The sequence below is a fragment of the Hibiscus syriacus genome, unplaced genomic scaffold (assembly GCF_006381635.1).
Source record: "Hibiscus syriacus cultivar Baekdansim isolate YM2019G1 unplaced genomic scaffold, ASM638163v2 tig00111028_pilon, whole genome shotgun sequence".
NCBI classification, from domain to species: Eukaryota; Viridiplantae; Streptophyta; class Magnoliopsida; order Malvales; family Malvaceae; genus Hibiscus; species Hibiscus syriacus.
In genome coordinates this window covers 204,908-221,057 of record NW_024062961.1, presented here as the reverse complement: position 1 = coordinate 221,057, position 16,150 = coordinate 204,908, and the positions used below count along the sequence as shown (strand labels likewise).

The following is a 16,150-nucleotide window of genomic DNA, read 5'->3' as shown; positions in this document are numbered from 1 at the left end:
ATTAACTAAAGAAATTATCATTAGTTGCCTTTCACTCACAGTTTTTTCTTTTTCTTTTCCTTTTCCTTTCGGCCGGCCCAAATGGATAATAATAATAATAGCTCCGATGACAGGCCAACAGTGATGGTGACGAACGACGACGGAATCGACGCCCCCGGACTCCGATCTCTTGTCCGCGTCCTCGTCTCCACCAATCGATTTCGCGTCCTGGTTTGCGCTCCTGATTCGTACGTCACTTGATTCCTTATCCTTTCTAACCTACATATGTACAACGCTTTCCTGATTCTCTCGGCCGATTTGCTATTTATTTCTTAGTTCATACCACTGTTTGATGGAAGTTGGTGTTGGATTCTGTAAATAATAGGATCGTTGTGCTTATTGCTGTTTATTATGAGTTTTTACAACTGTTTGATGAAAGTTAGTGGCAGATTCTGTAAATAATAGGACCGTTGTTCTCATTGCTGTTTATTTTGAGTTCGTAGGACTGTTTGATCTGAGTTAGTGGTGCTGTGGTGGATTCCGTAAATAACAGGATCGTCGTGCTATCCGCTGAGTGCTGTTTATTTTGAGTTCTTACAACTGTTTGGTGAAAATCGTAGATTCTGTAAACAATAGGATTGTCGTGGTCATCTTGTATAAAATTTTACTTTTTCCTTTTGTTTTCTCAGGGAGAAATCAGCTGTTAGTCATAGTATCACATGGATTCACCCTGTTTCTGTAAAGAAAGTTGATATTGATGGAGCCACCGCTTATGCTGTTTCTGGTTTGTTTTAATTACCTTTTATTCCCTGTCAAACATAATTATGAGTGTGAATTTTAATGACAATTATGTTTTAGAATTTTGAGGATTGTTGATTTAAGGATTGTCAAAATGTTTCCCTCATGAGGTATTGTATGTTTTAGAGGTGAAGACTATCCTCACCATTTTTTCCTCTGAGAAAAGATGTCTCATGAGAAGAAGGTAGTCCTATACTTAACCACTATTCAATCATTGGCTAGTTGATATGGGATTGTTTTCTCTTCTCGAAAAAAGTTCTGCTAGACAAAGATGTGGACTAAATGTTTGCCTGAAGGCTGGTAAGGAACTGGAACAGTTTCCCATAGACAGCACCACTTATGTTAAGATTATTGAAGTAAGCTCACTTTGACTAACCAATTGATTGTGGCTACACATATCAAGGGCTACCTTCGGAGCGGGCATGACCTTTTAGTTTACCTTGATATTTAGTATGCATTGTTTAAAGATGCTAGTTAAGTTTAGGGCATAGTTACAATTCTTGATGGATTTTGTTTGTAGGAACCCCAGCTGATTGTACTTCTTTGGGTATCTCAGAAGCACTCTTCTCCTCGATTCCTGACCTGGTATATCTCTTACTGTATTGAATAATAATATGATAGAAATGTTGTATAATTATTTATGTAGTAGTTTAGATCAGTTTATCCTTCCATATGCAAATTGGGGACAATGGCGAAATCTATTTTTCTTTTCTCCTCTGGACCAATGTGGTTTTTATAACTCCTTTCTGGACTAAATCATTGTGTGGCCATGTTGCAAAAAAGATTGATCTTTTTGTTTGTTTGGTTTTTGTTTTCTTCCGACTCTTCATAGACTTAAATACCCGTGTCAGATGCTTGTCTGGCACATATTTAGACATGATCATGGGGATATGACTCTCTAAGTGAAATAGGTTTTTTGTGTTTAATCGTGTTGCTAGATGTTAACTTTCTTCCGTTCCATGCACACAGGTTATCAGTGGCATAAACATGGGCAGCAACTGTGGTTATCATATGTTAGTAATCTTGTTTTTCCTCTATACACGTACATATTAGTTGGCTCCTAATTTCATTTTCATTATCCATGGCTCTGTATCATGTTGTAAATGCTGCTGTGGGAAAAGTTGGCGTTTACTCATTGTGACTGATTTAGCTTATTATTGGAAGCAGTGTCTACTCTGGTACAGTTGCTGGTGCTCGAGAAGCCTTCTTCAATGACATACCAGCTGTTTCGATATCATATGACTGGTATGTGGATGTATATTTTCATTGCAATATGTTTGTACAAATGGGTCATTTAAACTAGTTTGTCATTTCTTCTCTAGTTCATACAAGCCTTCTTATGTGACTATTCTTGGTGTGGAATTTCAGGGTTGGAGGTAAGAGCAGTGTTGATGACTATAGGCTAGCTGCTGAGGCTTGCTTGCCAATCTTCAGTGCAATACTGGCTGAGATTAAGAGTAAAAGTTATCCTCTAAGAGGCTTTTTGAATATAGATTGCCAACAGATATTACCAACCACAAGGTAAATTTCAGATTTAGAATGCCACATGTGTGTAACATATCTATATTTTCTTCATCTATAGTTGTTTAAAATCTAAACTATTGTCCGTTTATTCTAATATAATTAATCTTTTGTTAAATGCTTCTTGCTTCGCCTGCACTTCATAATGGGGATATATTCCTCATTTTTTTTTACTTTGCTGTACCTTTTTCAGTTCAGTTCCCTTCCTGTATATTCTACTTTAACTTCTCAACTTGAAAACTTGTTAAAATTGGTTTAAGAAGTTGTATTTTTAATTTTCTTCTGAAAGGGCCCGACATTTTAGCAGTTAAATGGCTATCTTTGCCTTGTTTCCTTTTGGACTTTCCACTTTCTTTCTGCTCTGTTTAGTTACTTCCAAATTTACTTATTATCATTTTCAAACCTTGCTCATGATTACTGTTGTCGTCCACCGGTTGATTTGTACTCCATGTCTCTAGATTTCCTCTTAGAAATGAGTCACATTGACTTCTTATCCACCACCAACCCTACATAATCAGCTTCTGTATAAGCTTTTAAGTTCAAATTTCCTGACAATTTCTATTCTATTCTTTTGTTTAGTAGTTTGTCTTTAGTAAATCCACCTTATTTTTGCAAGTCTATAATTTTTTTTTTCTACTTCGGTAAATCCACCTCATTTTTCTGCAAGACAATGACAAATGTTCCTTCTTTTAACTGTGCGCGGACATACAATACAATTACAAGATGATACAGACGTCGTGACACTGAAATTTCAAGAAAATTAAGACTTACGTCCAACACACACAACTATAAATTTTTTTATATAAATAATATACAAGAACAATATTCATGTGCAAATAATTTTCTCTCTTTTTCTTTACGACAGTTCAAATTTAAATGTATAAGTTGAACCTTTCAAAATCCATTCGGATCAAATAGGTAAAACAGAAAGGCCAAAAGGTTTTTATTATCACAAAATTATTCTTTGGAGAACTCTTTTCATACAAGTATCATTTTGTACACCTCTATCTTCCTTCTCTCGTGTGCTTGGTCCCTGTAATATCTTGACATTAATACTCTGTTTTCTACTACTCATTCTTGCATTTGACTCTCTATTCTTGTTTTGTTTTTTGTTTCCTTTTTTCCTTGTAACATCATTTCTGGTGACAATATTCCAAAGCATGCTCTAGGAGATTGTTCTAAACCATACAATGCTTATTTGAGTCTACATTCTGTGGTTTCTTTTATCTTTGACATTAAATCCCTAAGGCAAATCCACAATAAATCTCCTCATCGAAGTTTTTCACATAAGAAAACTTTCTTAATATTTACCTGTTGTAAGCTCCAATTAAAGTTGGCTGTCATAGACAACAAGATCCTTTGTTCATTTTTATTACCAGTGCAAATCTTGGTGATCAATTTTGCAAGGTAAAAAATTGATCTTACCCGTGCAACACATACTTGTATCCAACCTCAATCTTGAGCCAGAGTAACATGGATTTTTATTAATTTGCTTTATTATTTAATACTTTTGTTATTGACATCTGATTCAACAATACTATTCTGGATGTCTTAAATGAATATTTTTTTTTTGATAAGAATGGAAGGCCTCGTTAAAACCCCCCTTCTTGATTAATGAAGCTTTAGAATAAGCTCCTTAATCAGCGGAAGGAGGAAAAGAGTGCCTTAGAACTTTTATTGATACTGAAAGTTTACATAAGATTTAACAATTACACTAAAATCCAGTACATAATACTTAAACACTCCAACTGCCATAATAATCATCTCACACAGTCAACCTATCATTTTCTTTGCTAAACTGTCTGCCTCTCCATTGCACGCCCTTGGAATTAACCTCACTGAATGAACCTTTCCCGTGATAAGTGTAGAAATCTGATAAACAAGATGCGATAAAAAAACTGGGGCCAGAACCGGGGAATGAATCCAATCCACTACCGACGAACAATCACTCTCAACGATCAACCTACCAATAGACTCCCAACGTGAAGACAAAAAAATTTCAATGCCTCTTTTTATAGCTTTTAATTCAGCAAGTGGAGGAGTTCCTTGACCAACATTCTCTGAAAAAGTCAAAAGGGGAATCCATCAAGCCTAACAGCTCCGTCGACATTCATCTTTAGGAAATCTACCGAGGGGGGAATCCATCTTAAGACATGATGATCTTTAGCTTTCAATAGTGATACTCCATCTGCAAGGGATGGATTACCAATCAATACATCCTCCTGAATAGTTATTTTAGGAAATTTGGCTAGGAACCATTTAGTAAGCCTGAATCTAACAATGAAGAACAACGACATTCTGTCAAGAAGAGATCCTTCAAAAACCATTGCATTCCTAACTTTCCAGATTGACCAAAAGATTACTCCCGGGATAAATTTCCAAATCATCGAGTTCACCCTCAACTCACCCCATGAACAAAGAAGCGAAGGAGGATCTTGTGGTAACACCAACGATATGTCCCAGAAACTAACTATTTTGTTCCATAATTCCCAAACAACATAACAAGAAATAAATAAATGCTGCACTGATTCCTCCTGTTTCTTACACAAGGGACACAAAATATCATCTCCTAGGGGTGTACCTCTCTTAACCAACTCAGCTTTGACTGCTACTTTCTGATGTGCGAGCTGCCAAAGGAAAGCTTCCACCCGAGGTGGAGCAAGACCCATCCAAACCCCTTGTATCCACAAAGCACTACCCCCAACTCATTGGCAAGAGTATTTCTGCAAGATTTGACCGAATATAGACCATCTCCACTAGCAGACCACGATAAAGAATCTTCCACCAGCTCTGACAGTTGGATATCGTTCATTTAGACATCAAATCCATCCATTGGACCAATTCCCAATCACACAAATTCCTTCTAGTTTGGACATTCCACACCCAACCGCTTGGTTCAAAGCTTCCAAACTCTACGATCTTCCCCTCTTTAATAGGAGAGAGCACAAAAATTCTAGGGAAATTTTTTTTTAAAGAAGTCTCATCAGCCCATGCATCATTCCAAAAAGAAATGGACTTTCCATTTCCCACTTTCAACTTCGAACTTGATCTAAAACAATCTCCTACCGAATCATTCTTCAAGTAATTATTAGCAATTTCTCTCAAAATCCAAGAAGAATGCGGATAAGTGACCTCCCTAATAGATATTATTGCAACTAACCTTGTGTTTGTGCACAACACTCTTTTCCATAGGGAATTTTTGTCATTGGCAAATTTCCACACCCACTTACCCAATAGAGCCCGATTGGTGAGATTCAAATCTTGGACACCTAAACCGCCACCATTCAATGGCCTACAAACCGTACTCCAATTCACCCAATGAATTCTCCTCTTTTCCTCTTTGTCACCCCATAGAAAATTAGCTATTAACGAATTTAACTTCTTACCAACTTTGCAAGGCATTTTAAACAAGATAAGAAAAAAATTGGTAAAGAAGTTAGCTCCGACTTCAATAATACTGTCCTACCGGTCAATGACAGACATGAAGCTTTCCAACCAGCAAGTTTAGCACTAAAATTCTTAAAAATGGATCCCATAAAGCCTCTGAATTTCTCTTAGCACCCAGAGGAAGACCCAAATACTCTGTTGGAAAATAACCTACTGAACAGCCCACTTGTGATGCCCAATCTGCTAATACTTCATCCTCCATGTTAATTCCAAACAGCTTACTCTTCACCAAATTTAGATGCAAACCCGCCATAAGACAAAAATCCTCAACACTCTTATGACATTCTTGATCTGAGTTATATTTGCTTGGCAAAAAATGATCAGGTCGTCCGCAAACTGTAGGTGAGACAATGTAGTAGAATTTTCAGCTCTCCCAATAACAAAACCTTGGAACAATCCCTTTTCGACTGCTTTGGATAACATCAAATGGAGTATCTCACCAACTATGTTAAACAAGAGCGGCGAGAGACTACAACCTTGTCGTAAACCTTGGCCATAGGAAACTCTTCCGAAGGAGACCCATTAACTAGAATCGAAATCGAGGCTGTCGAAAGGCACTGAGAAATCCACGAGGACCATCTGTAGCCTAAACCCATCTCTGACATTGCTCTAAATAAAATTGGCCATTCCACAGTATCATAAGCTCTCCGAAAGTCGACTTTTAAAACAACCCCTTGCAACCCTTGTTTTCTCCAATAATCAATTCCTTCATTCGCGATAAAAGCGCAGTCCAACAGTTGTCTCCCCGGTATGAATGCATATTCAGACTGACTTATGATATCTCCAACACAACAACTCAATCTCTTGGATAACACTTTAGAAAGGATCTTATATAGACTGCCCACAAGACTAATTGGTCTAAAGTCCTCCACATTATCCGGATTAAGTTTCTTCGGAATGAGCGTAATAAACGCATGATTCACCCCATGTTCCCATACCCTACCATAGTAGAAATCCTGAAAAAATTCATAACCTGCTCCTTTAAGCTAGGCCAACATTTTTTGAAAAAACCCATGGTGAAGTTATCCGGGCCAGTGCTTTAGAACTGTCCGATGAAGCTATCGCTTGCCATATTTCATTTTCTGAAAAATTCTCCTCAAGTTTTGAAGATTGGTCCTGTCAGCTTTGCAAAATCCAGAGATAAATCAGCCACTTCCAGAGTTAACTTAGAATTATAGGCTTCCTTAAAATAATCCTCAATATGCAACTTAATCAATTGCGGATCAGATACATCAGAGCCATTAAACTTCAAACTTGAAATTTCATTTCTTTTACTCCTGTTTAACACAGACAAATGAAAGAATCTCGTGTTTCTGTCCCCATCTTTGATCCATCTAGCCCTTGATTTCTGGAACCAAATACTTTCTTCAATTCTATACAACCTCCAAAGGTTCGATCTGAACTGTACCAGTTGATCCCACGCCTGTTGGGAGATAACACCACTTTGTGCTTTAATTTCAAGATCATTAATCTTCAATTCTAATTCTGTAATTGACTCAGAAATCCCATGAAACTTTCTGCCAGACCAGTTTCTGATGGATTTTTTGGTTCTTTGTAAAAAACTGAAGATACCCCTTTTCCTCTTTCTCACCCGCAAATTATCCAAGGACGATTTAACCAAATCCTCAAAACCTTCCTCCTTTAATAGATAATTAAAAATCTGAACGGTTTAGGGCCCCAATCTATAGATTTTTCCTCCAATGCAATGGGATTGTGATCTGATAAAGACCTAGGTAACATGCTCTGCACAATATTCGGAAAACAGATCAGAAAATTCGCAGAAATTAGAAACCTATCAAGTCTGACCCAAGTAGAAGCTTCTCTATTATTACACCATGTAAACTTTCCCCTTACCATAGGAAGATCAATCAAGCTAGTTTGGTTCAAGAAATTTCTCAGAATATCAATAGAGAGCCAATTTTGAGACTTTCCCAACTTCTCTATCGGATCAAGGTACACATTAAAATCCCCCCCAATGCAGACTGACACGGTTTGAGCAGCAACGAAATCCAACAGTTCCCTGAAAATTCAGCCTTTTCCGAATCAATGAAAGGACCATACACATTAATAATCACGCACTCTTCACTTGTGTTCTTAAACTTCCCAAAAACTGCTATGAATTGACCACTTAAGTGACTATTGAGAACTTCAAAATTTATCATTCCACAACCATTAAACCCCCTGCAGACCCCACTGCTGGAACAAACATTCCTCCATTCAAAATACTACCACCTATCCTTCTCCTAAGAGCCTGAGAACAATTTACTAACTTTGTTTCTTGAATAAGGAGGATGCACAGTTTGTGCTTCCTGACCATAGTTGCTAAAGCTCTTGATTTTTCCTTCTTACCAAAACCTCTTACATTCCATGAAATAATGTTTATCTTTATCATGAAGACTGTTGTTAAACCAAAGCCTCGTAGCAAAAAAGTAGACAAAAGTCTATTCCCCCGAGTCCAACCTTACCCTGCTTTCATCCAATCCTTCCTCAAAATTTATAATTTTTTCCAAGGCCTTCTTCCCCTCTTTGAATGTAATCCCTAAAATTCTACCGACTTCCATGTTGCCAAAGCCTCCAAAAATACCGAGAAATTTGAAGATGATGCAGTATGGAGACTGACCACATCCAGAGCTTCCCTGATCAGAAGCCTTCTCTTCCTTCTTTTGTCCACCCTAACCACTGGACCAGACTGACAATCTGTTACAGCATCTTTTACACTCCTAACCTTTGCAGAAATGTGCCTAAAACCACCTACCTCCTCCACTCCCATGGATCTTCCCTCCACAATAACAGGAAGAGATTGATTACTCGCCATAGGCTCAATATAATCATGTTATGATCAGTCATCACCAAAGATTGCAATGCTCCTTCTTCCCTGCTCGGTTAAACCACACCTTTTTGTATCTAGTTCTTTTATACACTCTAGAGATAGAGCCTCCATTCCACCTTCCTATCGATGCATTCCTTATATGTAGACTTCTAGACAAATGATCTAAAGGACTCCAACTCCTTAAACCATTTACAAGAGAGTCTTTATATAATCCTAACCCTTGGTTACTACCCATATGAACTAGCCTTGCTTCCCTTACCACCTCTGTTGCCTCCACTCTACTATCTTCATTATCCTGGACTGTTACTTCCTCTAACCTTTCATCCTTTGACTTTTTTGAAGTCCCTCTGTCAATGGCCCCACTAGGAATCGAAATTGGGATTAAGTCTGATGGAACATTATCCACATTCTGCGTATTTGTTTCAGCCGAACCATGATGCTGCTGAACTCCTAATATTTCCCCCTGAGACTCCTTATAATGACCATAGCCCAATTTAATTAATTAACAGCTGGCCCAGCAGGGGAAATATCAATGTTTTTTTAATTGGGCTCACTCAACTCCTCTGATTGGGCTTTCTCCCTTTCAAAGAAGATATCATTCCTTAAACCAAGACCCCGGTAATCCCCTTTAAAATTCAAATCTTCATCTGAAAAATCTGATAACTTTCCTCCACTAGGTTGACCTTCTCCAACCTGCAACATTAAATGCTGATTTTCACTGCAGCCTACCACTGTTGTACGAACATCCCCTACCAACCATCTGTCTATTGTGTCCCTAGAATCCTCAGCTGGCAACTTTGAGCTACCTACCCCGCCTGAACACCTATCTTCTTTCTCCTCCGATGAAGCTTCATCTCTGAACTCACCATCATCGGCCACCGTAAAATCTGCTACTGAAGAGTTATCCTGTTTTGTACTAACTGATCCCACATTAATTTTCACCTTAAAGGATCTCCCATACGAGCCCAATATAACAGATTCCTGAATATCATAAGGACTGGCCACCCTCAATAGTGCCCTTGCCACCGCCAGATCTTCTGTTCTGATCGTCGACTCATGAATACACACCAGTTTCCCCCACCTTGAAACAAGCTTTTCCAGAAAAGGAACATTCCAACATAGCAAGGGGACTCCAACCAATTCCACCGAACAAAAAGCCATCGGACACCATCATACTCATAAGTGGGTCGAGCCAATCAAACCAAAAGAACAGTTCCTCCCTTCTGTTCAACCACGCCTCCTCAAACTCTTCCTTCGAGCCAAAGGTTAAGATACAAGAATTCCATGAATAACCCCATTTAGCTCCCTTTACCTTAATCCCTTCACTGGCCAGCCCCTTCACTACTAACTCCAATTCAAAATGGAATTTGATAATCCCTGTTAATGATCTTTTCACCCACTCATAATCATCTGAGTGAATATGCATCTCCCACAAATTCCTCAGACTTGCTTCCTTTCCTGGATGACCCTCGGCTCTTTACTCGCCGGAACTTCCCTCCGCCCATCATAAGATACTAACGCATCCTTATATGATTTGTCATCCCTCAAACGATTGAAAAACTCAGATCCACCACTTCTTCTCGGAGTCATTCCCTTCTTCAACTTATCTTCTTCTCTTCTGACGTTACTACTAACAGCTTGCCTGAGCCTCTGCTTTTGATATTTAGCTACTCCTACCGAAACTTTCTTTCCATCTATCCAAATCCCATTGACATTTGCTATCGCCTTCTTCAGCCCATCTTCCTTTGCAAACTGAACGAAAGCAAACGTATGGTTTCTATAATTTGGCTTAGAAGAACTGCTCTGAATGTAAACGCGCAGAACACTCCCCTGTTGTTGAAAAATTTCCTTTACTGTTCTCCAAGTTACCCTCTTACTCAAATTGTCCACAAATATTGTCCAATCCTCGTCGGAGGACTGACTGCCTGAGGCCCTCTCTCTCTCTCCCACTCCCTCTCTGACACTCTCTCTCTCTCTAACTCTCTGACACTCTCTCTCTCTCTAACTCTCTCTCTCTGTTTCTTTCCCTCAACAAGGGATATAAGTTGACTAGACAGGGTAGAAGTATATTCAAAATGGGGTGGAAGCAAGTTATTTCAGAAAGGCAAGGAGGAAAGATGTTATCCTCAATGGAAATGGAATCAGACTCATCGGCAAGGACAGAAATTGACACAGCAACAGTACCAGCCGGACACCTCTTGTACAAAAGAGAGGTGATCGCTTATTCTCTAAGTAAATTTTTTGTTGCATAATACTATTTTGCTAACTTGGTTTCTCGTTAATTATGCAAATATTAATTGGCTTTTTCCCACTTAAACCTATGCTTAAGAAGTTGATGTTTTCTATTTGAATTACTAGAATGTCGGTATGCATCTCTCCAATTCTTTATTTTTTTTATTTTTTTGAAGTATTCAGTTAAATCTTAAACCAAACTTTTTAAAAGCACTTTTCAAAAATAATGCCAAACTGGCAGCACCCATGTCTGACATATTCATACATGGGTGTCAGACACGGGTATGGGGATGTGACTTTCTGGTATATGACTTACACACACAAGCCCGAGTAATATACATATGAATTATCAAGTTGAAAACCTTTTAGTATTTTATTCAAAATTATGATGTGAATAAGTTGGTAGCTAAATGCCTCGTTTGTTAGGGCATTTGCATTTACCTTCCATCACTTGCTTGAATTTATATATTTCTTTTCAATCTTTATAGATAAGAGGAGCTGTTCTTGATGAAGTTGATACCGATAAGAGATCTCTTCAGGAAGGATATGTGAGTATCTATTCTCAACCCAACGCAACTTCTTTCAATCATATAGTTTGTAATTTATGTGTGATACTTGAACTATTATTTCAGATCACTGTAACTCCTCTTGGAGCCGTTTCTCCGGCAGAGACTGATTTCCATTCTTTCTTTAATGAATGGCTACCAAGTGCAATTCAACGGTTCTCTTCATCAGCATTGTAATCTTCATTGCTTTCTGGTGAGTCAAATAAACCTGTACGTGCCTCATAAGTTACCCTTTGTCTCTGTTTCACTGTAAGTGTTTGGCATCTTATTATTTGTGTAATTTTGCTTGCACACGGCTGGAAATTTTCTCTGGTCTTCAGTTTCTAGCATTAAGTTATGAGCTATACTGAATGAGTGACTCCATTCGATCCCTTATAATGAGACAACTGCAGGCTATGGTGTACGGTCTCATGTTGGTTTAAGATAGTTATTTTTTTGGTTAAACTAGGATTGTAAACGAACCGAGTCGAGCTGGAGTGGTGCTGAGCTCGAATCGACTCAAAAAGTATAAAATTGAGCTCTACTTGACTCGAAAACTCACGAGCTTAAAATTGTCAAGCTCGACTCGAGCTTGAAATAATTTGAACTCGAAATATTCTTAGACTTAGCTTGATTGAAGCTCAAACTCGGGCTCGATACTAAACCTTTAATACATAAAAGCATTATATTGTATTTCTTTTTAAAAAAACTTATAAATGTTAATATTAATAATAATTTAATTTTTAAAAAATAAATATTTAATATATTATTTTTTCCGAGTTGCTTACGAGCTTTTCAAGTTGGGTATCAAGTAGCTCGTTTTGGTTCGTGAAGAATTCGAGTCAAGCTTGAGTTCGAGTTGAGGCTATTTGATTTGAGAGTTGATCGATCTTTGATCGAGTCGATCTCAACTAGCTCGTGATCTGTCTCGTCTCATTTGCAACTCTACTTCTTTACTACAACTAATGCGGATATATTTCATTTAACTAGATAGTCAAATAAATATATTTATAGAATTAGTTAAAATGGATCCTAAAACCAATGGATGGAGTTGATTGAAAGGTTCTATGCAAGAATCCCACTGTTATGCAACATGAACAATCATATCCGATTTCAATTTATTTGTGTATTATCCCGTTAATATTTAAAATATTTTAAGTAAATGTTATATAGATTCGATACGTTCTTGTGTTCCTGCCCTGTCATGTTCGTGTTATTTTTTCTCGTGTGGTATTATGTCTAAAGTTGCCTGTCTATCCTTCTTAGTTGCTGCTTTGTTGTTTCAGGAGCTTGGTTAGAGACTGATAGGTTCTCGTCTCAGCATCTGCAAAGCTTTTATGATTATAAATTTTATTTGGCTATTTACTCGGAAGAAAACCTTCATTCGATAAATTATGTATGGAGTGTGGACCTCATGTAATCCCTATATTGGCTATTTACCTTTTTCAAACAAACCCCAAATGATTTCCCCAAGAATGGGCCGTGCGCGAGGGGCGGGTGGATTCATTGTTTGCATGAATTTCTCGATCATTAAAAGACACATTATGAGAATATGTTATCTGCTCTGGATGCAAATCTACAACAAGAGTTAGAAGGGGTTTGTCTGAGTTACAGCATTAGGAGGATTTGGAAGGTGTTGTTCCTTGTCACTATTTAAGAAATCATTAAATAATTCAAGGTTCGCAAACTTAGCAGAGCCGCCAAATATTTCAGACAGAGACTAAAAAAAAAGAAGAAAAAAAGATTAGTTGCAAGTCAATAAATCAACTTAAGTATAAACTAATATATGACATATGTAAGCTTTAAACACATTATAAGCTCTAGTTTAGTCATAGACTATTAAACTTAGAATCTGATAATCATGGTTTAGTTGGAAATTAGGTTGTGGATACCACATTAGCTGATCAATGTGTAACTCAAATTTTAATGAAATAATAGATTTACAATCATTCAATCACATGTAGGGACTTATATGTAAGCAGTACAAGTTTATATATAATATCACAAACTTTACATAATTTAGAGACCACCTGGACAATTTTAGCCAATTTAAGAAGTGGGTATCAATACTAAGGGTCTGTTTGGTTGGGGGAAAACATTTTACGGAAAATGTTTTCCCCGTTTTCCTGTGTTTGGTTCCCGTAAAATATGAGGGTCAACGGAATTTGTTTTACGATCAACGGAAAACTCAAAGCAAAACAAGGTAAAATGACTTACCGTTTGGAAAAGGGTAAGTCATTTTCCTTCGCTTTCCCGTACCTTGCTCCACATCGAAAAATCGAGCGATCCAGTGGCCTCCTTCTCACCGGAGAGGCGGACGATCGTCTTCTCAGGTATCTCCCTTTTCATCTTCTCCCTTTTCATCTTCCTTAACCTCCTTTTAATTATTGTTTCATCTTCCTTGACCTCCATTTTCATTTTCACTGGCTCGACAGAAATCAGAAACCTTCGATTTGGTTTGATTTTGAATCCGTTTAGGCACGACTGCTGATGATTTGTTTCCACTCTTCGACAAGTACGGGAAGGTCATGGTCTCTACCTCTGATTTCTCTTCCTACATTGCTTTCTGGTACTTATGTTTTTCCTTTCCCCCTTCGTTCGGTTTGATCTCAAATTTACCTTTTCTGATTTGTGCTCCCCCTATTTCGGTGTATATGGAAATTTTAATTTTCTTTGATTTGTTGCCATTGTATCAGCATTTTGAGGTCTAATTATTAACTAAATTTTAGTTAAAATGACGTGTTTGAATCAGATTACATAGTCGGCTGGGGGACATAATTTGTTAATCAGCTTATTGGTGCAAATTCGTTCAAATTACTAACAGTTATATGAATCATGCAACTGAATTTTGTTCTCCGGGTTTACTGGTTTGAATTTATCGGTAAAAAGAGTACCCTTTTCAGTATTTTAAGTTTAGATCAATTTTGGGCCCTAGTTTGAAGAGGGTTTCATTTCTAAATTGTGTTTTTTGTATTATAAAATGGAAATGAATGAGAATTTATTGACTTCAATTTGTAATGACTATTGGATGAGGTATTAGAGGCTGTGATTTTAAAGCCTATCAATTCTTCTGAAACTGTATTTTAAGTTGAATATGAAGTTGTGCAAATTGGTTGTAACTTACTTGGTTAAGCAGAAGGAATCATCTACACGCTGATAATATTGTCACTATGGTGTCTAGGGAAATATTCAAAAATTGGTTGTTTGAAGCGTTCTTTTTTATTGTAATATAAAATTTTGTTTTGAACTGAGTAATTTTGTTGGGGTTAATAGCATAGCAGGAAAAAAGAATTGATTTTTGTGCAACTTTTCTGCTAATATGCATGGTGCAATCACTTTGTTTTAATATTTGTTTATGCTTATAGTGATAGTCTGACACATCCATTCATTTGAGCCAATGACACTCAAGACTGAGGTATAGTATAGGTTTGAATGAACTTGAGTACATAATTGTCTAGAGTATGTATTCTCTGTGTCTTTTGTTATTCATGACTGAGGTCTCAAATGTGCAACACTGTTGGAACTTGTTCTAGTTCATTTTTGAAGTCTCACAAAGTGTGAGTTTCTATTGTGAAAATGTTAAAAGCTGCTGTTTTGACTAGATGTGAGATGGCATTTAAGTTTATCTCATGTGGAATCTTATAGTTCTATATTCCTGGGAAGGGGGAAAATGTTTAGGCTTGATGGGGACCATGGGGTGTAAAGGATGGTTAAAACAGAGTAGAAATGCACTAGAATAATTTTTATTTGATGCAGCTTTGATGTTTTGTATGTTCTTTGTTTCAGCTATTTGGTTGCATCTATGGGGCATCAACTGCTATGGAGCTTTGGTCTTGCATGTCTCGATGTTTATGCTTTGAGGAAAAAGAGAGATCTTCAGAATCCTGTTCTAATGAGCCTGTTTGCTGTAGGTGATTGGGTATGCAACTTTTCTCCAAGAATCCCCACTAATCTCCTTTAGTCCCACTAACCGCCTGGGATGATTGAGTACACTAGGAACTAGAAGATGAGTATGCTATGCATGTAGTTCATCAGTTGAGGCACCATTACTCTTCGTTTAGCGTTTGATGAATCAATTTTTGTCTGCTATTTCGTAAGGAACAACAAATGGTTATGCCTGGCCATCGCGAGGAAAGCTTACAGAAAGAGCTGAACCGTTACATTCCCACAGCTGCTGCATTCGGAGGCATGTGCATCGGTGCACTCACAGTTCTGGAAGACCTTATGGGAGCAATTGGATCAGGAACCGGCATACTTCTTGCGGTCACAATCATTTATCAATATTTTGAGACCTTCGAGAAGGAGAAGGCCAGTGAGCTTGGCTTCTTAGGATTGTGAGCTTAGGCTTTGACTGAAGGAATAGTAGTATATATACCTTGGAACATAATTTTGTTGTATGGTTAGATGCACAAATGATGAGAACACTTATTATGTGCCTTTAGTTACTTGAGGAGAGCCTTTAAAATTTTGCCTTAGATTGTGCATTAATTTCACATTGATTTATTTATGAAATCCAAGGCTAATTTTTTTGTTTGTATTGTTACTGCATTAATTTCAGAGGTAGTTCAAAGACAATAGTAAAACTAAAGACGTCTGCAATAATAAATTAGCAATTTTCTTGGCTAAAAAAACAAAGCATAGTTTTATGAAAATACATATTTTATTCAACTTTTATAATATATTTTTAATCAATTATTAATATTATCTAAAATACACATTTTTATAAAATATAATTATATATAAAAAATGAACCTTTAAAAAATAATAAAACATGTTCAATATGTACAGCTTCTTCATT

The 16,150-nt window shown here is 37.3% G+C and overlaps 2 protein-coding genes across 7 annotated transcripts; both read left to right on the top strand.

Moving 5' to 3' along the window:
- LOC120151159 (5'-nucleotidase SurE) lies at positions 1–12,903 on the top strand. Its single transcript, XM_039163692.1, is given in 11 exon segments — positions 1–227; positions 669–763; positions 1,298–1,362; positions 1,747–1,790; positions 1,945–2,022; positions 2,146–2,270; positions 2,273–2,298; positions 10,612–10,788; positions 11,296–11,355; positions 11,440–11,566; positions 12,639–12,903. Coding segments are annotated over 10 exon segments (927 nt in total). The 5' UTR covers positions 1–81; the 3' UTR covers positions 11,551–11,566; positions 12,639–12,903.
- Positions 12,904–13,331: 428 nt separating this feature from the next.
- LOC120151160 (protein transport protein Sec61 subunit alpha-like) lies at positions 13,332–15,802 on the top strand. Of its 6 annotated transcripts, none has more exons than XM_039163698.1 (4): positions 13,332–13,685; positions 13,831–13,877; positions 15,139–15,271; positions 15,451–15,802. In XM_039163698.1, exons 2-4 carry the CDS (start codon positions 13,843–13,845, stop codon positions 15,688–15,690), a joined length of 408 nt encoding a protein of 135 aa, XP_039019629.1. In that variant the 5' UTR covers positions 13,332–13,685; positions 13,831–13,842; the 3' UTR covers positions 15,691–15,802. The 6 variants fall into 6 exon arrangements, with proteins under 6 accessions (XP_039019629.1, XP_039019626.1, XP_039019627.1 ...); XM_039163695.1 differs by having other exon boundaries at positions 13,831–13,921; XM_039163696.1 differs by having other exon boundaries at positions 13,788–13,877.
- The last annotated feature ends 348 nt before the right edge of the window (positions 15,803–16,150 follow it).

Coding starts and splice junctions, on each gene's coding strand:
- LOC120151160 (XM_039163695.1), top strand. CDS start 13,881: ATGGTCTCTACCTCTGATTTCTCTTCCTACATTGCTTTCTG. Junction 13,922..15,138: donor TCTTCCTACATTGCTTTCTG/GTACTTATGTTT, acceptor TCTTTGTTTCAG/CTATTTGGTTGCATCTATGG. Junction 15,272..15,450: donor TGTTTGCTGTAGGTGATTGG/GTATGCAACTTT, acceptor CTATTTCGTAAG/GAACAACAAATGGTTATGCC.